Below are 27,094 nucleotides of genomic sequence, written 5' to 3'. Positions count from 1 at the left end.
TGGTTCAATTATCTCAGCAGTGTACAACTGCTCATGACCAATTTATAAATGTACATATAATTAATTACATCAAAATAAACATGTACAATTAGGGTATAAAATTATACCTGACAAAAGGTTCAGAAGTAGCTCTGAAATCCTCAGCCGCTCACTCTGCTGCTCTACTAGTCTCTCTATCTGCACAACATAAACAGTCATCGCTGAGTACTATGACTCAGTGGTGCACAACATACTAAAATAAAATTTGATGCATAACTCAAATCACATTTATTCAAATATGGTACTGAAAATGAAAACAAATACAAAACACAATTTATAATTTTAGTCAAAATAATCTCATTTCGGAAGTCTCAAAACAAATTTTATAAAAACACACAGTTATATCATGCCATCAGTACAATGTTCATCTCAATAGCCGGAGGCTTATGAGGAATCTCAAGGCTAGCTAGCTCAATCTATGGGTACCCATTCAAATTTCTTCCTCTACTAGCACACACCTCAATACTTCAGTTAGAGAGGGAATTCAAAATTCAAAACTCCAAACTAATTCCTCCCACTAGGCATACTAGTGAGGCATTCAGATGTATGGTAATGACACTGTGGTGTCAAAACTATCTTAACATTTTTGACAATTCAAACACATACAATTAAATTTTCAACAATTTAGGTCAAAAGCATAATATTCATTTTAGTCACAAATTTGTAGTAAAAATAAATCATAATTTATTCATCAAAACAAATTATCAAAGAGAATTTACAGAAAAATTTTTATGTTGTGCACAAACCTCGTGCGAGTCGCCTCTAGGCCTTGTCTAGATGTCTCGGGTTCTTTTCCGGTATTCTTTTCAATTGAAACACACAATTTTACAGTGTTTCAGTATCATAACATATAATAAATTCAATCATAAATTTACAATTACTTATGTCTATCTCTAATATGCTTGATTTAATATTCTTTGAATTTTGCATTTCGATGTTACTATTCACGATACTATTCAAGTCAAATTGTTGACTTTCTTATGCTTAATAGGTATGAGAATTTCAATTACACCCACATACCACATTTTGGTTACCAAATTTGTTGGTTTTAGTTGCCCCTTCAATTTTTAGGTCTCCTAAGTACAATTTCAAATTTTCAAATTTGGTGTCCTATTTTGCACTGCTCCATTGGTCAAGTTGTTGTGGAAATTTGGCAAAGTGTTCTCCTTAAAAGTTGTTCCTTATTGTCTTATCTTTAATTTCCTTTTTGAATCACTCCATTTAGAGTTTTGTAGCCTAAGATATAGCCATTTAAACATGGCTGACCTGATTGGTCTAACCCAGATTTTTGGGCACCTACTTTGATTCTGGCAGTTTTTGACCACTAATTTTAGGTGATAAAATGACTGGGTTATGAGCAGAATTTGGGTTGGTATTCTTCATAAAAGTTGTAGTGTTGGGTTAGATAGGTTCAAATGACCTGAACCTATCTAGCCCAAGTTATGGCCAAATGAACAAACACTGTTCATTTGGTCATTTTGGTATAGTGGCAGTGCATTACACCCGGGTTTGACTTAATTGTTCACTATCCTAATGTCATTTTCTGGGCATGGTTCCTGAATGAAAAATGGGCCATTATGTGTCTATTTTCATTCCCAATTGACCTTACACCAATTGGGTTGGTAAATTTTCAGTTTTAGTCCCTGAAAAAGACCTAGGTAAAGCTACCAGAATAGTGTCCCTAACCAATCTGAATTGCAATTTCATTCTATCAATTCATACACATAACAAATGGTCTCAATTGACCATTTCGAACCTCAATTAAGTTCATGTGCCTCAATTTACCATTTCCTTCAATTTTCCCCAAATTTTCAAGATGCTTAAGAACTGTAATTACACAATTATGCAATCTAATGTAATTAAAGTTTATAATTAACCTCTATACACTCAAATCAACTTAACTAATACTTCAATTCCATCAAAATCATGAAATTTCAATACCCCTTAATGCTGGCCGAATTTCCTATCTAGTCCCCCATAATTGTTTTCTTTTAAATTTTAAGTTAATTTCTAGGTTAAATGAACTAAAAGCACAAGTATTAAACTAGAATTTCAAATTAAACTACTAACCTCAACTTTGATTTTCCAATCACCAATTTTCTTCACTTTTCCTTCTTGGTTTCTTCTTCAATCTCCTTCTTAAGTTGAGATAACAAGCTTTTATGAAGTAATTAGGAGAAAAATTAGGGTTAAGTGAGGGATTTCAAGCTTGAAACAAGCTTTAATGGAGGTTTGCACATGGAGGAGATATGGGAGATGGGGCAGCCGAAGTGAGTGGGGAAGAAAGAGTGAAATTTCTTTTAATTTGTTTGTATTTTATGTCTTATTAAATGTTTTTGACTTGGTCAAAAATGTAGAGAAATTAAAATTTCATTTATGATGTCACATATATGAGGCAAGGTGATGTAATAAAGTAGTTTTCCTCACTTTTTCTTTTTCTTTTTCTTTATTTTTTCCACTCTTCTTTAATTTAATTCTATATTCTGTATTTTTCATTTCTCCAATTTTATTGGATAGTTAGGTCAGGAGTCACCTCTAGGGGTGAATTGACCAAATTGCCCATCACCGGTTTGATCCGATTTGCAAGTAATTCGATATTTTTTTCAGATCCTTGACCTAATTATTTGACCTACTTATCAATTCTTTGCTATGGTTTTCTCTTTTTCACTAGGTTTGCAATAGTCCTTAGGACCGCGGTGTCATATTTTCCGGTTCAAAAGTAGGGTTAGGACTGACCTCGCAGTCATTTTCCTAGAAGGTCATCCATCGCTGTGACTCCCGGCTCATTTAACCTTTTATATTTTGTTTTTCTTATTTATATTTAATTATCTGACAATCACTAATTATTTGCATTCAGGGCTTATCTAGGTATCTTAAATGTGGTTCTAATCCCCTTAATTGTCCGGACCGACACCGGTTACCAGAACAGTATAATATACCAGGCTATGCATATAGAGGTGTTACAAACTTTGTATCTCTTAGAACAATTACATCTATTCACTTATGCCTCTTAGAACATATACAACCGTTCACTTATACCTCGTAGAGCAGATACAACGATTCACTTATACCTCTTATAACAGATATAACCATTCACTTTGTATCTCTTAGAACAATTATATTTGTTCACTTATACCTTTTACAATAGATACAACCGTTCACTTTGTATCTCTTAGAACAATTACATCTGTTCACTTATACCTCTTAGAACATATACAACCATTCACTTATATCTCTTAGAACATATATAACCATTCACTTATACCTCTTAGAACAAATACAACTATTTACTTTTTATCTCTTAGAATAATTATATTCGTTCATTTACACATTTTAAAAAAAATATAATTATCAGTAATAAATAGTTCATTTTGATGCCTTTTAATGAACAAACATAACTCTTTCGAAATGATACAAATTTTTCCTATCACTAATATTTTAACAATATCCCCACCTAATTAGTAATAGACACAATCAATATGAATTAGGATTTATGCATACAAAAAGTATTTTTCGACTTATGCACATAAATCTTATTACCTTCTTTAACACATTCACCATGAGTTTTAGCATCATAATATAACCTTATATTTCTTCTAATTATAAGTATGTCATCAATATAAAGATAAATTATCACATAAAAAACTTTTTAATGTATAAGTGCTTCTGAATCTGTTTAAGAGAAAAATCATATGTGACATACAGTAATTTCTTTCTATAATCATTCAAACTAGAAGTATGATGTGCTATTATTCCTCCTAATTGCAGTGATTTAGGAATTATCACTTTCAAATTCTTAAACTTTGAAACAAAGATATGCAACTCATGGATTTATCCATAACAGGCATATTATCAAGTATTTAGAATTCAAAATATTTCATAATGAGAAATTTATCCATACCTTTTTTTTTTGTTATATTCGAATTCTGATGAATTTCAGATTTCCTTTGGAGACTTGACAAATGTAAACAAATCTTATAACTTATCTGATGAGTTGTTAAGAATATGACCTCTGTATGGCAATTCATCTTCTTTTCCTGATCTGCTTTCACATTCTCAGTGAACATAATTTGTTCCTTAAAACGATCAAGTTTCACGAACTCTTGATTCATCACGGAAATAGCCTTAGACTCTATTGCTATTAATACCTTAAAATTGTTGAGGCAGTGGGTGTATAGTAGGCTTTAAGGCGTGACGAATTACTATCTTTAAGGTATTAATTGCTTCCACTAGATTGCTGCAAGGTTATGGCAATATACCTCCAAGATACAACAAAACCTGAAATCTACAGACAGCAATTCCTGAAGATTTCCCTTAAGAACTCTTTATACGAACCGAATTTAAAAAGACTAGAAGAAAAGAAGAATAAGTATAAGTAATATATATGTCTGGATTGAAAAACTAATTCATATTTATAAAAAATGAAAAGTTATGGCACATTTTCTAGATAGACACATCTATCTATCTTAAATAGATATAACTATTTATGTAAAAGATATATCTGTTTATTAACAGACACCTATACAAATAGTTGTGATTGTTTGTATAGAATAGACATGTTTGTTTATTAACAGACATATCTACTTATTAATAAACACATTTATTCGTAATTTATTTACGAAAATTATAATAAAATAATTATTTTATTTCATACATATACGTGTCAAGTGTCATAATAGAAAAAAAAAAAAAAATATATATATATATATATATATATATATATATATATATATAATTATATACATATTTCACTCTTGTCATTCCTTCGCTTTCTTATATTTTAATAATATAGAAATTTTTTCTCTTTATACTGTCTAACATATAAGTTATTTATAACAGAAATTACAATTTAGTATCATATATAGAATAATTTTCATCCCTGTGTTATTTCATTCGTTTTTCAGGATTCTCTTATATGTGAATATGAAAAAATAATTTTAATTATTGTGGTTTTTAATCTTTTATTGAAGTGGTGTCGTGGTGTAGTTGGTTATCACGTCAGTCTAACACACTGAAGGTCTCCGGTTCGAGTCCGGGCGACGCCATAAATAAATTTTACTTTTTAATTTCCAGTTTTAATTAATCTTCTCCACTCTGGCATCATTATTCAGTGAATCATTCTTCCATATTTCTTCTCTTCTTCGTCTCATCCATACTCAACCATTTACAGTCCACACTCACTCCACCGACATTAACTTGTTCCCAGAGGCCACTGGAGCCTGGAGCAGCTTAATGGATCCCAGAAGAGAAAGGAGATTCTCCCGAACCAAGCTTAAGGCAGACTTAGCGGCAGTTCTTCGAAAATCATGGTACCATTTGAGGTTGTCCGTCAGACATCCGTCTAGAGTCCCCACTTGGGATGCAATTGTCCTCACGGCTGCTAGCCCCGAGCAAGCCCAGCTATACGACTGGCAGCTCAAGCGCGCCAAGCGTATAGGCCGGATCGCTCCCTCCACCGTCACTCTTGCCGTGCCCGACCCCAACGGCCAGCGGATCGGCTCTGGTGCCGCCACTCTTAATGCCATTAATGCCCTCGCTCGCCATTATCAGATGCTAGGGCTCGATCTTGGCCCAGAGGTACTATGATTGCTAATTTTGCTTTCTGTGGAAATTGGATGACGCAGAAGAGTGTCTTTGGTATTTGTTTTCTATGAAATCATTAAAATTTAATATGAAGAATGTAAGCATTTAATGATTCTTTTTAGCTGCTGATATTGTAATCTGGCTTTTCCTGATTGCGCCAATTGTCAATTAGGAACTACGGCTCTTATCAAATGAACAAGTTGGATTATTGTTGTCAGAGTAAGATTCGTAAAGTTTATTACTGTGAAAGATAACGATGGAAATTTGAGTTCAGGATGTAGTTGTGTCCAAATGTTTTGCCTATGTATTGAATATACTTGAAGATTTTGTTGTGTTTCATGAGACTCTCGCTTGGTTTGAACATTTTTAATGTATGATCTAATGTATTTTTCTTTTAGGATATTGATTGTTTAATTTATCTTCACTCTGCGGCGTTACTTGAGAAGCAATGTTGCTACTAGTGAACAATTTTACTTCTAGGCTTGATAGGGTATCTCTGATCCACAGGTGGCAAACACAGAAAATGGAAGTTCTGGATCTAATAGTGAAGATTTTGTCCTGCCACTTGTTAGATTTGTGGCCAAAAAGCACATACTGTTGCTTCATGCTGGAGGTGACTCTAAACGGGTCCCATGGGCAAATCCTATGGGAAAAGTTTTCTTACCACTTCCATATCTGGCAGCAGAAGACCCTGATGGGCCAGTTCCGCTGCTTTTTGACCATATACTTGCAATTGCTTCTTGTGCAAGACAAGCTTTTAAGAATGAAGGTTGTTTATCCTGCTTTTTACATTTTAAACTGGCTATGTTCTTACTGTGAAGTATTCTTAATCAATATTGACTTTCTTTTTAGCAAAACCTTTGCTCTTCAATTATTTATTTATCTTTTGTTTATGGCAAAAAAAGTGATGTAAAAATAGTTCAAATCATATGGCTACATTGTGGAGGATGATATCCATTTATTGATGTACATTATTGAAAATGGTGTCTTCATGATTGATAAGCAATTATTCATGCACTCATTTGCTTTCATTTAGATATTGCTGTTATGCTGATGCTGGATTTAAGGCTTAGTATGATTTCCATGGAAATAATTCTATTAGCTTATGTAGCTAATATAATGACTATCGATTATGTATGGCAAAACACATCTTTTAGTAACTAAATCTCCTTTTTTTTTTTTTTCCCCAATTGCGGCCCATTGATTTTATTTGGTCACTTTGCACCCTTGAACTTAAAATTTTTTTTTTTTTTAACCTCGAGTGCCTGAACTTTTATCATTTTTGACACTGTATCCTTTTCTTAACAGATTTAACTAAAAATTATATTTCACATAATGTCTTTAAAAAAATAAGGCAAAACACATCTTTTGGTCCTTGGGCTTTTTTTTTTTTTTTTTAAATTGTCCCTATGGTTTTATTTTGTCACTTTGCATCTTTGAACTTTTTTTTTCCCTCAAGATTTAGTTCTTTTCTAACAGAAGTTACGTGTGTGTAGGACATGTTCGTTAAATTCAGATCACAACCAAAATAAACAATAGAAAAGATCTCTATCTCCATTGTCATCTATGGAGGATTAAAAGCTTGCACAGAGAGAGAGAGAGTTGTTGGAGACAGAGCCAGGGGCTAAAAGACTTGTTCTGCTTTGCTTTTTTTTTTTCTTCACTCATGCACCTTAGATGGTGTGTGCATTACACTCTCCAATTTTTGTTAAATAAGGACCACATGTAAAAAAGAAAAAAAAAAAAAAAAGAAGTTTGGGATGCAATTTGACCAAATAAAACTAGAAGAACTCAATAAAAAAAAGGGACCAAAAGATGTGTTTTGCCATTATGTACATTATCTGTAGTCATGTTTCCTTGCTATCTTGATTCTTGAATTGTGTGTGAATAGAGCTGAGAATAGTTTACACAGTCTGCTACCAGATTGCTGAAACAGCTTCCTTTGACATTGCAATATATTTGTCACTTATCATCATCGTCATCAAATCCTAATGGCCCTGAGTGAATGGCCTCCATGCTAGGATTGTTGTTTACTGCAAAAGAATCATTTCATGCCACAGTTTTGATTGCAAAAGAATCTTTAATCTTTGCAGGTGGAATATTGACAATGACTGGTGATGTTCTTCCATGTTTTGATGCCTCTTCCATTGTTATTCCAGAGGATGCATCCTGCATCATCACAGTTCCCATCACCCTTGATATTGCTTCTAATCATGGTGTTGTTGTGGCATCTAAAACTGGGATTCAAACTGACAGTTACACAGTCAGTTTAGTTGATAATCTCCTACAGAAACCTACTGTAGAGGAACTTGTTAAGAATCAAGCATTATTGGACGATGGTAGAACATTGCTCGATACTGGAATCATAGCAGTTAGAGGTGAAGCATGGCTGGTGCTTGCCAAGCTTGCATGTTCCTGCCAAACAATGATTACAGAACTTCTAAAGAACAGAAAAGAGGTCAGCTACCATTTCCCAGTTATCATCATCAATCTTTTTTCATCATACTGTTACAATAATGGTTGCACATCTTAGTTTAGTTCAATCACTATGTGTTTGTAAATCACTATTGCCTAAAGTTCCTTAGCCTTGCTACTCTAAATCTTTTTCTTATGAATGTTTCATACCTCTGTTACTATCATCTTACTTGCATATCTCACACAATTTTACTTATGGATGTCACCTAACATTGTGTGCCACTAGGACCAACTTGGCTTTTTTATTGTACCATCCTTTCATTTGATAATCTTGCAACTAATGCCAAAGTATAATAGTATTTTCTGCTTTTCATCCATTTTGTTCTAGTTCTATGGACAAAACCTGCTTTTGAGTTTCTTCCTTATGGTATGGTTGATTGTTTCAATGCAGCAAGAGCCTTACATTTGATTATCTCTTTTCATCATTAATTTTTTATTATGTACTTATTTTTATATATATAGTTTCTTATGCCCATGTTTCATATTTTATCTTAGACTTGTTTATTCTCAGACTCTTCAATTCCAAACAATATGCCTGAGCTATAAATTCTTTTTGAGTTGTAAATTGCTGAAATAATATGTATATCTTGTATGTAGATTTTTCATTAGCGTACTCTTTGATATTGTTCAACATTCACAAGTTGGTTACATAACTATAATGCTGAAACTGTAATTTCCTGGACTTTTGCACAGATGAGTTTATATGAAGATCTAGTGGCAGCCTGGGTACCTGCAAAACATGAATGGCTGCAAGTGCGGCCTTTGGGCAAAGAACTGGTCAGAAAATTGGGCAAACAAAAGATGTTTAGCTACTGTGCTTGTATGTTGAAAAACACTAACGGCCTGTGTAGAGATATTTCTCTTTGCTTTTGTTGTGTGATTTACTGATTTTTTTTTCTTTACTGTAACTCATTGCAGATGATTTGTTGTTCCTGCACTTTGGAACCTCAAGTGAAGTTTTGGATCACTTAAGTGGGACTAGCTCAGAACTTGTAGGTCGAAGACATTTGTGTTCCATCCCAGCCACAACTGCATCTGACATTGCAGCATCTGCTGTAGTTCTTTCTAGCAAAATTGAATCTGGTGTCTCAGTTGGGGAAGATTCTCTTATATATGATTCAACCATATCTGGTGGAATGCAAATTGGTTCCCAATCTGTAGTTGTTGGAATTAATGTCCCAGGAGACATTGGTGCGGTGGCAGAAAATTCATTCAGATTCATGCTTCCAGATCGTCAATGTCTTTGGGAGGTTCCTCTAGTCGAATGTACAGAAAGAGTCATAGTGTATTGTGGCCTCCATGATAACCCAAAAATTTCACTTTCCAAGGATGGGACTTTCTGTGGGAAACCCTGGAAGAAAGTCTTGCATGATTTGGGGATTGAAGAAAGTGACCTGTGGAACTCAGTGGGTTCTCAGGAGAAGTGCTTATGGAATGCTAAAATATTCCCCATTCTTTCTTACTTTGAGATGCTTAGTTTGGCCTCGTGGTTGATGGGTTTGGGTGACCCAAAAACTAAAAGTTTGCTTTCCTTGTGGAAAAATTCACGCCGTGTCAGTTTGGAGGAGTTGCATAGATCAATTGACTTTTCAAAAATGTGTACAGGCTCAAGTAGTCATCATGCTGATCTTGCAGCTGGAATTGCTAAGGCTTGCATTAACTATGGCATGCTTGGACGAAACTTGTTCCAATTGTGTCAGGAAATTCTACAGAAGGAAGCTTCAGGAGTCGAAATATGCAAGGACTTCTTGGAACTGTGTCCCAAACTTCAGGAGCAGAATTCTAAAATTCTTCCCAGGAGTCGGGCATATCAGGTGCAAGTTGATCTTCTTCGAGCATGCGGAGATGAAAAAACTGCATGCCAGTTGGAACATAAAGTTTGGGCTGCAGTCGCTGATGAAACTGCTTCTGCAGTGAGATATGGTTTTAAAGGTAGGTTAGATATTCGTGCCTTAAGCATTATCTTGATGGTGAAAAAGGTGCAATATGCCTACAAGAAAGAATGATCAATTATATTGCATCACCATAAAATCTATAAATGTGGGATGGGGGGATATTAATTCTTATTGTCCTTTTCTTGTGAAGATAATCTCTTTTGCTTTCTGATCATTCCGTGTGTTTCTATTGTGAATTACATTGCTCCATTGAAGTTCATATGTGTGCCTTTCTTTTGTTAATTACATTGCTCAATTGGAGTTCATATATGTGCCCTTTTTATTCTCTTAAATTTATCACAATTTACAAACATTTCTTTTTGTCCATAGAACATCTCTTGGAGTCTCCTGGCAGCTTGCCTGCTTCGGAATATGAGAACAATCACATTGATGACTCTCTCAGTCAATCTTTCTGCGCTAGAAGGGTAAAGGTTGAGTTACCAGTTCGTGTAGATTTTGTTGGGGGATGGAGTGACACTCCTCCATGGAGCTTGGAGCGTGCTGGATGTGTTCTGAATATGGCAATAAGTTTGGATGCTTGTCTTCCCATTGGCACAATCATAGAGACAACAGAAAAGACTGGAGTGTTCATTAATGATGATGCTGGAAACCAGTTATACATTGAGAATGTTACCTCAATAGCACCTCCATTTGACGATGACGATGTATTCCGGCTTGTCAAATCTGCATTGCTTGTGACTGGTGTTATTCACAAAAACATTCTTGCATCCATGGGCTTGCGAATCAAGACATGGGCAAATGTACCTCGTGGTAGCGGCCTGGGAACTTCGAGCATCCTAGCAGCTGCTGTTGTGAAAGGCCTCCTTCAGATAACTGATGGAGATAAAAATAATGAAAATGTTGCTAGACTGGTTTTGGTATTGGAACAACTCATGGGGACAGGAGGTGGGTGGCAGGATCAAATTGGAGGTTTGTACCCTGGTATTAAATTTACTACAAGTTTCCCTGGAATACCATTGAGGCTCCAAGTCGTCCCCTTATTGGCTTCTTCTCAGCTGATATCAGAATTGCACCAGAGATTGCTTGTTGTGTTTACTGGTCAAGTAAGTTGGTTATTATTATTTTTTTATTTTAATATTGAACCTGCCTTCTGAGTTTCATTGCAAACAAAATAGCATCACCTACTACTACTGGCTTCAGGAGGTTGTATCTCATGGTACAATGAACCAGGAAGTGGTTAGTCCTCTGGACAGGCTTGCTTTGAGTTTGAGACCCAGTCTTGTTTTAGTTTTTGAAGCTTATTCCTTCAACACAAATATGCCTGATTTGTTAAATTGTAAAAATGTAGTTTTATTAAAATTAAAGACAAGATAAATATTTCTTCATTAAATACAGTTGGGTACGTAAAAGTACATGCAAAATGGGTCCTACTACGCTAAACCTCCCTTTCGCTTGCAAACCTACTGTTTACTTCCCCAGGCCAGTTACTTTATATAGGATTGCTCTAGAGTTGACTGCTTCACCATGAGATGGGGATGCTGATAAGTGTGGAGAAAGTTGTAGGCATGTAGATAAGTGCAGTAGTTGAAAAAGTAAATAAGAAGTTGAAGAAAAGGGCAGTGATAGCCAGAAAAAGTTGCCAGAGGTTTTGGTGATGGGCAAAAAATGTGTAGGAAAGTGTATTAATGGCAAGAAATATCGTAGTAAAATGTGACAATTAGGCAATAGAAGTAGAACCATGCACGGGATATTATATACGACTGAAAACTACTGATGACTCCATTGGTATTTGGGCTGTCATATTCCTGTTCTGAAAATTTCATCATCCATTTCATGCAACTGCTACTGTAAAGGAGGGAATTGCATCTTTATTATTACATTGGAGGTTATGGATCTTTGATTATTAATTGGCACCTTATGTTCTGTAATTTTTATACAGGTTCGACTTGCACATCAAGTTCTACAGAAAGTAGTTACTAGATACCTTCAGCGGGATAACCTTCTTGTATCCAGTGTTAAGCGCCTTGCTGAACTGGCAAAAATTGGGAGAGAGGCTTTAATGAACTGTGAAGTGGACGAACTAGGGGAGATAATGCTGGAGGCCTGGAGGTTGCATCAGGAACTTGATCCGTACTGCAGCAATGAATTGGTTGATAGGCTATTTGCATTTGCTGACCCCTACTGCTGTGGCTACAAACTTGTGGGTGCTGGTGGTGGGGGCTTTGCGTTGTTACTTGCTAAGGATGCTAATGCTGGAAAGGAACTGAGACATAAGCTAGAAGAATGTTCAAATTTTGATGTGAAAGTCTACAAGTGGAACCTCTTTTTAGACAATTAGACGTATAAATATGACCATAAATACCTCTTATTATTCTTTATACAGACCCTTGTATAATTCTTTATGATAGGTTTATAAGATGATTTATATATGGATTACGAGCGATAAGTGTGTGATACAAGGAACTAAAAATTATTTGTATGTTGACTATATAGCTTAATAAGATTCAGCAGTATAGCAGTTTGTGGTTAGCTACTTAGCTTGGTGCTTTGATCATTTCCCCTCTTTTTCTTTTAGCAGTCTTTTTTTTTCCCCTTTTTCCTCTGATTTGTTTACAAATCATTCAAGGATTGAGAATTGGACGTAGAAAAAGGCAGGTCATGGGATGCTAATTGCTTGGTGCCAACCAACCATGGCATAACGTGCCGTCAAGGGAAACAATTCTGTTCTGTACTAAGTTTTCTGGGCCCAAGGGAAAACGGTACCGCTTTTGCCCGAATACAGTACTTGAGGTAACGAATCAGATTCATATTGTATTAGCATGTAATCATTAACTGCAGGAAACATATCAAGGGTGTAGGGCGGGTATGGTTGGATTCATTTTTGAGAATCACCAAAATCGAATCGAAATTTATTATTTTTTCTAATTTAATTTTTTATATTTTTTATTTTGGTTTGGATTGGAAAATTTGTTATGTAATTAATATTATGGAGATTATAATAAATTTTAAAATTACTTTCCATTTAAATTATATCAAAGATTATATAAAATTTATCTATTTATTGTGTTATAAAATTTTAATATATCAAAATCAATTTACTATTAAGAAAATTTTATTAAATATTTATTTATTATATAATCCTAAAATTTTAATTAAAAATTTTAATTTTTTTTAAATTTCACATAACATTTATAAGATTTATTTTAATAATTATTTATAATACATATCAAACTACTAATTCTATTAATTCATTATTTTTATTAATTATAATAAAATTTATCTAATACATTCTTTTAGTTTACAATTTTTTATTATTAATTTATTACATAATAAATTTAATCACTTAATTAATTTCAATAAACTATTAAATTATGAAATTTAACATGCATTTAAGATTTATAATGTTAAAGATTTTATCATGATAAAATAATTACAATTTTTAATTATAAATAAAATACAATTAAAAATAATTATAATTTAATTAATTTAATCAATTATGATTTTCATTCTTTAATTTGGCACGAATTTAATACGTTACAGTTTCACTTATTAATAAAAAATTAAAATTATATTAAAGTAATAAAAGATTATGAAATTTAACTTTTATAATATTAATTTTTTAATTTTTTTTAGATTAATTTTGAGAGAATCAGCAAGCTTGCTTGCAGGCCCCTAACAAGTAAAACCCATAAAGAAGGAAAGGAAGAAGGGAAAATAAGCATAATTCCAATTATACCCTTGAGACACGAGTGGATAAAATGTCCAGAGCAAAAAGGCAAAGAAAGAATCAACCGTCACCATCCCCCATCATTCTTAATCATAAAAATCAAAAAATATTTACATGTTTTGGTAAAGGTCGTTGACAAGATTCCTGTGGGTGACAATTGGCCAATTATATTTTGCCAAAATGTCCATTTATTAGCTCATCTCATTGAAAGTGACTATTTTTCTTGGGCTTTTGAGATGATTTGCGGTGCTACCGCCTGTTAGTGTAATTTACAAGTTAGTACGCAAAGTCCAGCACCGGTAGGGAGAGAGAGAGAGAGAGAGATGGGTCTGCTCACCCATAGAGTGGAGAGAAATGAAATCAAGCCAGGGGATCACATCTACACTTACAGAGCTGTTTTCACTTATTCTCACCATGGTATCTCTCTCTCTCTCTCTCTCTCTCTCTGTTGACTCTGAAATTTTTTTATTTTTGGTACATTTTCCATTGATATAGCAGAGTTTTGCAATGTGGGTTCCTTGTGAAATTCTCATTCCAAATCATTTTCTTTAACTTGATTTGTTTCCTCCATTTTGTTTGTCTTTCTTCAGAATTTATTTTGATTTCGTCATGTAATTCTCGTTTCTGCCTTCTTGATTGTTCTTTTATTTTTTTTCATTTTAATATTTTTTTTACTACCATTATTATTATTTTTTTTTTGGGAACCCCTTGCTTGTTATTTTCTTATCATCTCTTTTTCTTATTTGTTTCAACTTCTATGCTGAGGATGTTGAATTGTATTTCTTAGAGATGCCCAACTTCTAATTTCCATTATGCTGTTTAGAAATTAACTGATTCTTTTAGAGTTTGAGGTGTACAAGTTTGAAATTTCTTGGCTTCCAAGGTTATACTTGTGGATTCCTCCATAGATGTTTATCAATGGATAGTGCGAGGGTAAATTCTTACCTACATTCCGTACCAATAAGAAGTTTTTAATAGGTATTTATACGTGAGATATACCATGATTTGAGATAGGACCCGGGTGTAGATAAGTATTTTTCTAGTGTACAGGTTACAAGAACTTTAAGCTGTAAGTCTGTAACATTTTCCCCACCGACATACATTCTCTTATAAATTGGTGTTTATTTAGCTCTCATGCCATCTATTGACTGGGCTTGATGGATTACATGGTCATTTTGTTTCATAACGTACTCCTTGCTTCACATTCCCGTTCAATTTCACAGAGCGGAGAGTTATGGAAGACCATAAAATTTTTAATTCAAATTTCAATACTCAACTCAACAAGCGTTTATCTAAAAATTTGGGGTCGGCTATATGGATTCGATTTCTCCACTCTAAACGATTTTGGTTAATTGAAATTTCAATATTAATATTAAACCCAATGGTTCATTTATAATAGTGTCCTCCCTATAAGTAAAATCCTATATCAAATATCTTGTCAATTTTTTCCTGCTGCCATGATTGGTCATAATTGTAGCTGGTCTAGTGGAGCTGAAGCTGCTGAACTGTAGTTTTGGAGAAAGAACCACCTTTTCCTCATTCTTGATCCAATGATGACATGGTATCATGTGATTCTTCCTTTCCCTGCTTGTTATTTACCATTGTATCATGATATCATTAAAGGGAATAGGCCTTTTTATAGGGCAGATGACTAGATATTTGTTACTCTTTTTCTTTTTTGGGTGCCAGTTTAACAAAGCCAGTGGGTAATTAAACAGGGAAAAAGAGGTATTGAAACATTCTCATCAGATCAGATGGCTTATTTGGCAGATGGAAATTAGTGTTCTTTGAATTATTATGTAGCTTTGCGGACAAAGAATGGTTAATACGAATATCCTGTGGGTTTGTATTCTATGCTAATTAACAATAATCTGCCTATGGTCACAACAAACTGTTTTATCACATTTTTCATTATGGTGCTTCACCCTCCACAGGAGAACAATTTGGCCTTTTGTCTTTGCCCTTATGACATCATAATGGAATGGATACTATCAAGATTAAATTGTGTTTTTGGCTTTTTGCACAATTGTCTACACCTATTTGGTATTTTTGGGATCACATCTACACAATTGGATTTCTTGTAACTTAGACTCCATTGACCCTCCATGACAGCTCGGGTAGTGATATAAACAAGTTCTGTAGACGGTATTCATGTCAGCAATATATGCTTTTTTGTGGCACCATTTCATTCTGTCTTTGACATCTTTGTATTAATGTTATTGAAGCTTGCTCTGTCATTGTAGTTTAAAGCTATTGTGAGGATCTATAGCTTATCTAGTTGTTTAGTTTTAGAGACATACCTCGGTCTGCCACTCCCTCCGTAGCCATGCTTATCTTCTTGAGTTACTTTTATCCTCTTTTCAAGATATCTGCAATGCAATCTATAAGCTTTTCGAGTTAATCATTTTTTTAACATAGTAAGCTCATGCTTCATGTAAATTAAATATGCAACATTGTGGTAGTTGTCATTTTAGAACATTTTAATTTTAATTGGTTGAGAGAAGAACTCCCATCTGGTCATTTTAAGTGAAAGATTCAGCACTTGTGGAAAATTCTACATATAAAATGTCAAACTATGAGCTCCTTGAAGTGACTTCTGAAATATAGGGATGTAAATGATCTAAGCCAAGTTTTGAAGAGCTTAGGTGGCTCATTTAGATTTTATTAGGCTCGAGCTCAGCTCGCATTAAGGTTGTTAATTAAGCTCATAAGTTCAGCTTACATTTAGCTTGTTTATTAAGCTCATGAGCTCAACTTATCAAATTTAATTAGCCAAATTATTAAAAAAAATAACTATTTTTTAATTATTATCTAAAACACGTTAGACCTAATAAATCGTAATAATTCTAATAACACTATAATTAAATTATAATGGTAATATATTTTAATTATACTTTTGATTTTATATTTATATTATTCATAATTTAATTATTTTATGATTAGTTATAATTTAGACATACACGCACATATATAAAATAAAATTAATTTATAAATGAGTTGGCTCACAAGCCTATAAATGAGCTAATTGATAAACCGACTTACAAACTTATAAATAAGCCATCTTGCGAGCCTAAGCGAATTGAGTAGTAGTAATTTCAAGCTTGGCTTGTTTATTAAATAAGCCTAAAAATCAAGCTCAAACTTAGTTCATTAAGCAAACAGGCTGAGGTTTATCTAGCCAAACTTCGAATGGCGAGCAAGCAGCCTGGCTAAATTAGTTTGTAAATTTGTTGTGTGCTTATTTCTTAATTCTAAGTTGGCATAGCATACAAATCTCTGTATCGTTTTGCTGGGACATACTTTCCACTTGAAGATAGAGTGGAATTGTCTGTGTTAACCTGATAAAGTGATAATTGCCTTTTATATGCTTAATGATATGATTTAAAAAAAAAAAAAGAAAATCTAATGTAATTTAGCATTTGTGGCTTCTTAATGTTGGAGTTGGACTATATGCAATTGTGATGGTCTCCCACAATTTTGCATATATTGTGACATTTCTAATTAAATTCTGCCTCTTGTTGTCTAAGAAGCGTGAATCAAGTGCACCATTTGTTAGCACTTTTTTTTCCCTGAATGTTGCATTTAAGCAAGTTTGGAACAACTGATGACAATCTTGTTGGATTTTTTGACAATTCATTTTTGCTGAAATTTTGGAACAAGATATATTTGAAATCTGACTTTGCAGGTATCTTTGTTGGCGGAAACAAGATGGTCCATTTTACACCCAGACGGAATGCAAATTCAAGCTCTGATACATCTTCTGATATCTATGATGTTCCCTCATCCTGTGATATTCCTGACTGTGGATTCAGGCAACCCAATAGTGGGGTAGCCCTCTCCTGCCTGGACTGCTTCCTTGGAAAGGGATCCCTTTACTGCTTTGAATATGGGGTAACCCCTTCTGTCTTTCTAGCAAAATTACGTGGAGGTACATGCACCACAGCTGCATCTGACCCACCAGAAACAGTTATCCACCGAGCTATGTATCTTCTTCAAAATGGATTTGGGAATTATGATGTTATTGGGAACAACTGCGAGGATTTTGCTTTGTACTGCAAAACAGGTCTTCTGGTAATGGACAAGCAGGGGGTTGGAAGAAGTGGTCAGGCTTCTTCAGTCATTGGTGCTCCATTGGCTGCTCTTCTTTCATCCCCTTTAAAGTTGCTAATGCCAAGTCCTGTTGGTGTTGCAACAGTAACAGCCGGGATGTACTGTATGAGCAGATACGCTACTGATATAGGTGTTCGGAGTGATGTGATTAAAGTTGCTGTGGAAGACCTGGCTGTGAACCTGGGCTGGGAAGAACCTCACGAGGAAGTCTATGAAGATAATGGGGCTTCGCGCAGATTGATTGCCATGTGACACTAATTTCATCAGTCTTCATGTGAGGCTATGAACACATGCTATTGCTATTATCAATTAATAAGAATTTGTCCATGTTAACAAAACTTCTCAAATGGGAATTAATGGTTTCATTGCAAGTTAGAACAGGTTTGACTACTAAACTGTTAAATGATGGTCTGTCCTATGTTGTTATTTACTTGTGAAATCCAGTCTATATACTTTTAATGGTTTTGTCAAAGCTGTGGAAGTAAATGGAACACCAGAGGATATGGCTGATGCTGCCTTTACTTGAATTAGACTTAGATTAGTAAGGAAATGGCACAAGACATTTCAGTTAGATTAGTAAGAGAAGCATGAAAACACTTGAACTACAGATCTAATAGCATCTTCTTAACTTTTACCCTAGTATCTGAAGCAGAAATTGTCGTGCTCATGCCCTTCTTCTTTTATTTATTTATTTATGGTGCATTGGGAAGTTTATATCTATTCAAGCTTTTAGTTCAAATTATATGAATAAGAATGTACGACTTGTTAATACATATGGTATGTCGAGTTCATCTTATACGCTCTACTTTAACAATTCCACCCTGCTGTTAGTTGCACCGTTAATGACTAATGTTAGAATCTGTTTTGGAGCAGAGAAAGTAAATGAAAGAGACGAGAAACAAAATGAACAAGCTTATTTGTCCATAACTTCATTTATTCTGAAATTCCTTCCTCCATTTTTCACAATATCTGTTTATCATTATTGCTTAATACACTTGATTTCTTTATAATTTTATTATCTTAAAATGGGTATTGCTTCCTTCTTTTCTCTCTCTATTTGTTTTGTTTCTATCTCCCTGTGATTCTATTACAAACTCTTTTCCTCTTCTCTTTTTCTCCTAGTGGTTTCTCGACAACCAAACAGGAAATAATTAAAATGAGTTTTGCGAGAAAAGAAAAAGTAACAACTTCGATGAATGCAAATTGCAGGGAAAAAAAAAGATTTTAAAGAAAAAAAAGAAGAAGATCCTTCTGCAAATTGATATCTTGAATCTCATTTTCATTTTTCTGCAGAATTTCTGCTCAACAAACAATGCAAGGGGGAAAAAGAAAAAGATGAAATCAATGAACTCCACCCTCCAATGATCTGTCCTTGCAATCATCGCTAGTTTTCTCCCCAGTAAATCCTCCGAAACTCGCTCCCGCCACCATAACCATCAAAAACCCCAACACCAAATGCGTCTTGAACAGCCACAGAACTATACCCATTTCTCAACTCTCCTCCATAGCCATTGTTGAGAGCACCACTTTTGAACCCGCTCTAAACCGAATTTCTATGGATGAGCTAAAAATTGCTGCTTTTTGTGAAGAGAGATGAGAGGCAAATAGAATATGAAGTAGGTAGAAATATGAATGAGGAAGGAAGGAGAGAATTTCTGGAGATGTTCAGTCATATAAAGTAATAGGCGATAAACCCGCGCGATGCAACGGGATTATTTTTTTTTTAATTTATACTTCTAATTATCTGCTTACAAGAGTCCGAGGAGAGACAAGTAATTATATATGGACAAATGAAACTTATATTATTTTTAATTGCATAATTTATTTTACCATTATTTAAATATAAGAAAATGCATTATTTATATAACATATAATTATTTAACAAAAGTATTAATACATTCCATGTAAAATAAAAAATAATAAAAATAAATGATTTAACAAAAATAATTTAAAAGGTATGTTTTAAATTTTAGGTTTAATTTTGAAAAATATTATTTGTTTACCACATTCAGAAAACATAATTAACATAATACTGAAATCTAATAATAATAATTTTAGTTAAAAATATAACATTGACTAATTTTAGGAGTGAAAATTTAAAGTAGAGTTAATTTTAACCATAAATTTTAAAATAAATAATAAAAATTAATTTATTAAATATATTTCAAAGTATGGATTTGCACTATATTATCTTTATAAACAGCTTCACTTCATTAATTAATAACTTTAAATTTTAAATTTATACTAATAAATTATATAATTTTGATAAAATAATATATTGTTGAATATATTTAAAAATATTAAAAACAGTAAAAAATGGCTAATAATACTTGAAAATATAAAATTTGAGAAAATTAATTAAAATGTCCTACTGGTTTGGCCATATTGTATTTTTAACCTCAACCCCATTTTGCTTGCTAGTCCATTCCCTCTTGCTCCCTCAATCCGAGTCCATGAAAAGTCATGCCCTCATCAAAATGGAAACCTAGCAGAGCTGGTGAGGTGATTGGTGAATGAGAATCTAGGATCTAAGTTTAAGAAGAAAGCATCAAATTATTTACCCTAACATTTACAGACGAGTGAGATCGACCCTATTACACCGAACTAACCCTCTGTGACTATCTTCCTCTTGCCCTCGCTCCCTACCTCCCTTTCTCGCAAAATCAGTACACCTTACTTAGATAATGCGGCTTGCTAAAGCATTTATCCTTCATTCTCACCAGCGGCTAGAGTTGTTGGAGAGCCGTCCCTCAGCTTGTCGAGCTCCGATGATGATGCAAGACTTGTCGTCTTCGCAAGACTAATTATCTTTGATCTCACTCGAAGAAAGGTCTTCTCACTAAAGCAAAACAGCAATATTGGTTATTGATCTTCATGCTTGTCTTGGCAATAGGTTTTAAACTATTTCATGCATTATCAATTTGTCATTAAAGAGAGCTGTTTATTAATTAAAAATAGTTTCTGGTGCTACGGTTTCATCATGGAGATTTACTTCTATTGATAATCATCAAGAAGAATTTTTTTTTTTGAACATATTTGTACATTGATATTAATTTCTTGATTAATCCTTGTCTTGATTGAAATTGCAAAGGATTTATATGAACATCTTCTTCTTTTAAAGAAACAAATATTTGTCTTCCTCATCAATATTTTATTTTATTTTTTTCTGAACATATTTGTAGATTGATATTTATTCTTCTTTATTCATCCCTGCCTTGATTGAAATTGCAGAGGATTTATATGAACATTTTCTTCCTTTAAAGAAATGAAAAATTTTCTTTTAGTTTTGAAAGTTTCGATTTTCAAGACAATAAGCTATTTTAACCTTTTCTCCCTTGCCAAGATCCAGCAACTTATGCTCTAAAATTCAATATTAATGCTGGATGAACGACATGATCGAGTTGACATAAAAGAAAAAAAAGGAGAACTCCTAAGCTCCAGTTCAACGCAGATCGTTTGGTGTGAATAATCCGCTTGATATTTTTAATTTGTGAGCAAAATTTTTTATTCTCACACCCATAAACTATTCTTGCTCTGGCCTTCTAACCGATAGCTATTTATATGCAAAATTTTGTATAAAATATTATGACAGCATATCTTTATAGATTGTGATTTAAGATTATATCTACTGATGTATAGATTGTGTGATCTAGATTTTGTGTACTTGTAAATCTAAACATAACTTCTTTTTTTTTTAAATCAAAAGTAAATGGCAAAATTGCGAAAATGCTGTTAATAAAACATTATAGCAGATATATAATTGAAGAACTGAAGAGTAAGATTGAGAAATCAGTGAGACTGTAACAAGCTATCTATCCAAATCTTATAGAATAGGATAAATTTCGTCCTGAACTTTGAGAGTTTATAACAAAATTATTTCTAAATTTAAAAATATAATATAAAATTTTTTGAGCTTTAAAATTTTATATAGTGAAATTCTTCTTTTAATACTCAATGATCAGTTTATGTAATTCAGAATAACAATAATGTGAATAATTCTTTAGTATGGTGAATAATTTTTTTTTTATATAATAGTAGCAAAATTAATTATAATTTTCTTTACATTCTAATTAGCTATGATTAGAAAGACTTTGACTTAAAAAAAAATAGCAGCAATTATTTACGCTAGTGCTACTTTAAATTGTCTACATTAATATATTACTTAAAAGGATTTTATTATATAAAATTTTAAAATTTAAAAAATTATATATTATAATTTTAAATTCAAAAATAATTTTATTACAATACTTAAAATTAAAATACTACTATTAAAATTTATCTCATAATATATCTCATAGTACTGACTGCATTTTCTTTTAAGGATTGCAAGTGGTAAAGAAAACATGCCATTTTGATGGTTAGGTAGGGGCATAAGAGGCAGGACGCTCCAAGGGCAGGGTAGGCAAAGAACTGTGAATATAGGAACTGTAGAACTTCTGTTGTGTCGAGATCATAAGGGCAATTTATTGAAAACACTGTGAACACAATGAACTGTTCATAAAACGGTGCAAGGTGCCACCGATGTTAGTATATTAGGATATATGGTATGATTATTAAAATTTTTAATTATTTAGGATATAATTATAAAAAGTAGAAAATTTTTTTTTTCTATTTCTGCTATTTTTTTATTATTATTATGAAACTCGAGCCTTCCATGTTCAATATAATACATAACTAGCACTGGCCATTAGGTTATTCCCACAGCTGGACAAATCTTCCTTCAAATTTGTCTGACAAAGTTCTGCTGGACTGCTACATTTCTTCTTCCCCATGGATATAACCGCGGAGATAATTTTGAAGAACTAGAATTTTATCTCATAGGAAAATCTCTGTTTTTTTTTTTTTCTATAAAATGGAAAGGATTAGAAAATCTCTATTCTAATAAGCAAACCATACGGTGAAAAGAAGGCGGTGCTCCATGGGACCCTCGCAAAACTTTGCAACGTGGGCGGCATTAATATGAGATCCTAGAACTTGATAATATAGTTTAAATGCCCATGATACTTGTGCTGATGCACCAAGCACCGCAGAAGATCTGATAGTGGGGCACTCATAAATTAAGATTGTGCTATGATTGGCGTCGAACCATTAATTCCCCAACCTAATGCAAGCAATATCTGCCATAGAGACGCATTCTGAAGAGACCATAAATGAGATATCCTGCGAGATCAATTGACCATTGTAAATTGAGAAGAGCTGATATTTCCTTCAGAGAAAGCCCTTTTTTTTTCTTCTTTTTTTCCCATATACGATCTACTTTGCTGTACAGAACCGTGTACTTAACATCACAGTTCTCTACTGAGAAAATTGGAATCTTTTGAGGGTATGTAAATTTTTCAAGCAATCGTTCTTAAAATATTAACTTGGGCCTCTGTTGGGTTATTCATTATTTGACGGTCTGTTGTTTGAGTGTAGTTTGTTACTGGGCTCATTTTGGTTGACCCTTATGACAGGCTTGAATTCTGCCAGCCTCGCCAACTCATTAATAGCATCAACAATGTCTTCCACTTTTGTTGCAGTTTCTATTAACAAAAATATTAGTGTGACTAGTGGAAGAACCTCCATGATAGGTGGTGGGCTAGTTTTTGTGGTGGCCTCTGCCTTTGCGTCACCATCCAATGTCGGTGCTGGGGTCGCAGATAGTAGCTAGGAAGAGATTTGAGCGCATTTTTAAGTTCTTGCGCTGCGTATTGCATATCTTCAAATCCAGTAGACGAGTCTTTATTTGATGGTTTTATCATGGTCTTCACTGTAGTTGCCAGTTCATTCAAGACATTTGAAGCAGAGAAAATCAATTTCGTGCAGGGATTACTGAGATGCTTCTTTAGATATTCAGGTGCCTGTAGCCATGCAAGAATGTTTTTAATTATATAGAGACAAGAGTAAATAAATTAAAATAGAGATAAAAGCTAGCTCTACCTGAATTTCTGAGTTCAGGCAACCATTGAGAGTTTGAATGCAATAAGCACAGCTACGTAATGAGACCCCAACACGGAGGTACATTTTCCATGGATGCCGGAAGTTGAAACGACCATGTGAAGGTTCCCATCTTGCAAAATTGGCCTAAATATATATATTTCATGGGAGAAAAGTTCATTAAGTACAGAAGTCCTGGAGGATGAATTTAGCAACTTAACATAGAATTTTCGGTTGCGTTTGAATTAAGCTGTAGGTGAGAATGAAGATCATGGCACCGCAATCAAACCTTGCTTTAACAGATGGTATAAACCGCAAAAAGGTTGCTGCTGAAGCTACAATTAAAAAAATAGGAGCCCAAGTAATTGGAACAAATTCTTGTGGTGCTTGAATGAGTTTACTCACCAAAAAGGAACACTGAGATTCCAAGTATTATGGGTTCCAGTTTTTCTCCTGTCTGAATCGCAGCCCAATGAACACCAAGACCAAGTGATCCAGCAAGAAAAGTAGCTGTTGCTCTGTTAATGCATTTGCATGGTGTGGAACCTGCAATAAATTAAAATGAGCAATTTGGTTATTGATAATATGTATTCAACCTATTCTGGTATATGCTAGCTATTCTTCTTATGGAAATTGAAGTATATCCCATCATGCTCAAAGCAGACAATTAAAGAAAATTTTCCAACCAATGAGTTTTCGCTGGTACATCTTCAAATTTGTGAAATCTAAAGAAAATAAAATTATGCACACAAATGCATTGTAAGGGAGTACTAACCCACAGTGTATTCAAAAACCACGACTACTGTCATAACTGCCCACATAGCGTTTCCTCCAGCACCTTCATACAGAGGTCTAATATAGTGGAAAAGTGATACAAAAGAGAGTGCCACCCCAACTTTGAGACCATGGATAACCTTTTTAGGCTCAGCAACTCCTATATCCCAAGCCTTCTCCCAAAACTTCCATATCTTCAAAATTATTCCTCCTACGAGACCCTTTAAACCTAGCCAGACTCTTGGGACTAATGGCCCAGATTCTGGCACTAAAATCTCTGACGTCCCATCAGGTTTATTTATCCTCCATTCTAATTTGTTTGACTCCTTTTCCATCACCATGATGGCCCAAAACAAAAAAACAACTCACTCAAGAATAACGAAGATTAGGTTGTTAAAGCAAATTTAAGGTATTTTGACAAGTGGTAGTTTTTAAATTGATCCTTTGTTTTCTATTTTAGTGCCTTACTTAGCCAAAAGGATGGATATAGAGAAACTTCGACACCTTTAAAGGGAGAGCTTAATTAAGCTTTCATCTGGGATTATTCTCTAACTAGTTCTGGCTTTCGTTGCGGACTTATCAGTTATCACCAGTCGAGCATTTATATATACATGGCAGCCTCAACACAAAAGGACGTTTGAGGGTCGCAGAAGAAAAACTTCTGATTTTCTGGTAGCTAAGGGTACTTTTGACAGATGCCTTTAGAAATAGAGCATACAACAGAGATAACATGGCCTAAATAAAAAATATCAGCTTTTAGAGCTAGACGTCATTTGCATTATGGCTTAATATTAATAAATTTACATGGATGTGCTCCTTCTAATGTCCTTTTAGCTAGACAAGTGGACCTTTCACTAAGCTAGCACAGAGTCAGCAAGACCATTTCAAAGTTTTCGCTTATATATTTGACAGAAGTTGGAAAGAACAAAAATTTGTAAAATTCACTTCAATTTTTTTTTTCCCTAAAATTCTTGTTTTCATTTTTATTTTTTTTTAATTTTTTGAGAATAGAGATTTTTTTTTTAAAGAAAGGATGGGAAGTAAGAAAGGAATATATTGGTGGGTATATAACTACATATATTGATGCATATTTTTAAAATGATGAGATCTGAAAAAGAGATTAGGATTGACATTTAAATAAGATTGTTATCGGCCAACATCCGTTGTTGGCTCTGTAGCTGGATATTCATGGCCACAACTAAGGTTAAGTTGTTGTTTTTAATCTTTAAAGTGATCCAAACTTGGCTTCGGGTGGCCAGTGTTCATTTCGTTTAGTGGTCAATAACTCAATATTATCACACATGATCTATAATTTTGTCATTTTATTAATTAATCTTTAAATTACTCTCAAATGAATAATCTTTTTAACATATAAATCAATATTTATTCTTACACACTCTATTATTGATTTTATTTTATTTTGACACTTTAAAATTTTTAAAGATATGCTTATAAAAAAAATTAAGCGATATAGAAGTTTGTTAGAATATAAATTTTTAATATCCTATGCTAAAAGATAAGCACTTGACCCATGAGTTATCAGTCCAATGGCATTATTCATAGCACCATTGATGTTAGAGTTCCTGCTTGAGTGTCAATGCATAGATGACGTCAAAGTGAAGAAATAATAGGTATGTTACAAGGGGGAAATTCTAGTGTAAACTTTTCTATCACGAATTTAATATATAAATATATGATATTTATGTATTTAATAAATATATTCTATCATATATCTTATATTTTAAGTTTATTATAAATTAAATTTAAACAAAAAAATATATATATTATAAGATATACCAAAATATACTATGTAAGAAACTGAAATGGGCTACCTTGATTTTGCAATGACTGATATGATTTTGACCTTGGATCAACTCTCCATTCACATGCTTACATGCCATTTGGATTCAAGAAGCATATGCAATAAGTTTAATTTCCAGGTTTTAAGACAAACCGTCACAGAAACCTGTAGGCTAAATCAACATCTGAAGTGTGGGAAGAGAAAAAGAGAGGGAAGCCACCTAATTTTAGGTCCATTTCGCCATTCACCAATTATAGATTCAAATAGCCTAATATTTTATTACTATTTTTTTCTTGTTTAGTGGACTTTCCCTAAGGCAGCTGCATGCGGCTTCATTTTCAAATATGAGATCTACTGCTGTAAATGTCTTATTTGGCATATGATTCTTGTCACCATCATATAATTATTATATCTCTATTTAATTCTAACTTTGATGTGTTAGCTTAATTTATGTTCACATCATTCTATCGAAATTTAGGTCATGATTTTTATATCTCACAACTTTTAGATAAATTTCTCTTTAATTATATATGATCTTTTCCCAAATACTTTTAATTAATTGTTGCGTAGGTGATGATGATCTTTTTCCTACTTTTCATTAAACTCTTAATCCAAATGCTTTTATATTTGTAAGACACATATACAAGCACCGGAGAATGAAGTGTATATATATTAGCCCAAGAATTGTTTTCTTGATTTTCATAATTTGCATGGAGTTAATTTTAATACGATTGGAGAATTATATGCGGCTTCAAAGAGGGATCACTTAAATTA

The 27,094-nt window shown here is 33.4% G+C and overlaps 2 protein-coding genes, 1 non-coding gene and 1 pseudogene across 3 annotated transcripts; 3 read left to right on the top strand and 1 right to left on the bottom strand.

Annotated features, from left to right (window-relative positions):
• Positions 1–5,010: 5,010 nt before the first annotated feature.
• TRNAV-AAC (transfer RNA valine (anticodon AAC)) lies at positions 5,011–5,084 on the top strand. The gene has a single exon. It is a non-coding gene; the product is annotated as a tRNA-Val (tRNA).
• Positions 5,085–5,131: 47 nt separating this feature from the next.
• LOC110632095 (bifunctional fucokinase/fucose pyrophosphorylase) lies at positions 5,132–12,521 on the top strand. Its single transcript, XM_021780205.2, has 7 exons — positions 5,132–5,616; positions 6,130–6,391; positions 7,716–8,080; positions 8,791–8,917; positions 9,016–10,029; positions 10,362–11,095; positions 11,932–12,521. Exons 1-7 carry the CDS (start codon positions 5,272–5,274, stop codon positions 12,328–12,330), a joined length of 3,246 nt encoding a protein of 1,081 aa, XP_021635897.2. The 5' UTR covers positions 5,132–5,271; the 3' UTR covers positions 12,331–12,521.
• Positions 12,522–13,817: 1,296 nt separating this feature from the next.
• Positions 13,818–18,301, top strand: LOC110632129 (protein LEAD-SENSITIVE 1). Its single transcript, XM_021780248.2, has 2 exons — positions 13,818–14,136; positions 17,405–18,301. Exons 1-2 carry the CDS (start codon positions 14,043–14,045, stop codon positions 18,079–18,081), a joined length of 771 nt encoding a protein of 256 aa, XP_021635940.2. The 5' UTR covers positions 13,818–14,042; the 3' UTR covers positions 18,082–18,301.
• Positions 18,302–23,208: 4,907 nt separating this feature from the next.
• Positions 23,209–24,854, bottom strand: LOC110632108 (aluminum-activated malate transporter 10-like; annotated as a pseudogene).
• Between the last annotated feature and the right edge of the window lie 2,240 nt (positions 24,855–27,094).

Source organism: Hevea brasiliensis, chromosome 9 (assembly GCF_030052815.1).
Source record: "Hevea brasiliensis isolate MT/VB/25A 57/8 chromosome 9, ASM3005281v1, whole genome shotgun sequence".
Classification (NCBI taxonomy): domain Eukaryota; kingdom Viridiplantae; phylum Streptophyta; class Magnoliopsida; order Malpighiales; family Euphorbiaceae; genus Hevea; species Hevea brasiliensis.
The sequence above is the reverse complement of the archived record's forward strand: the minus strand, read 5'-3'. Positions and strand labels throughout refer to the sequence as shown.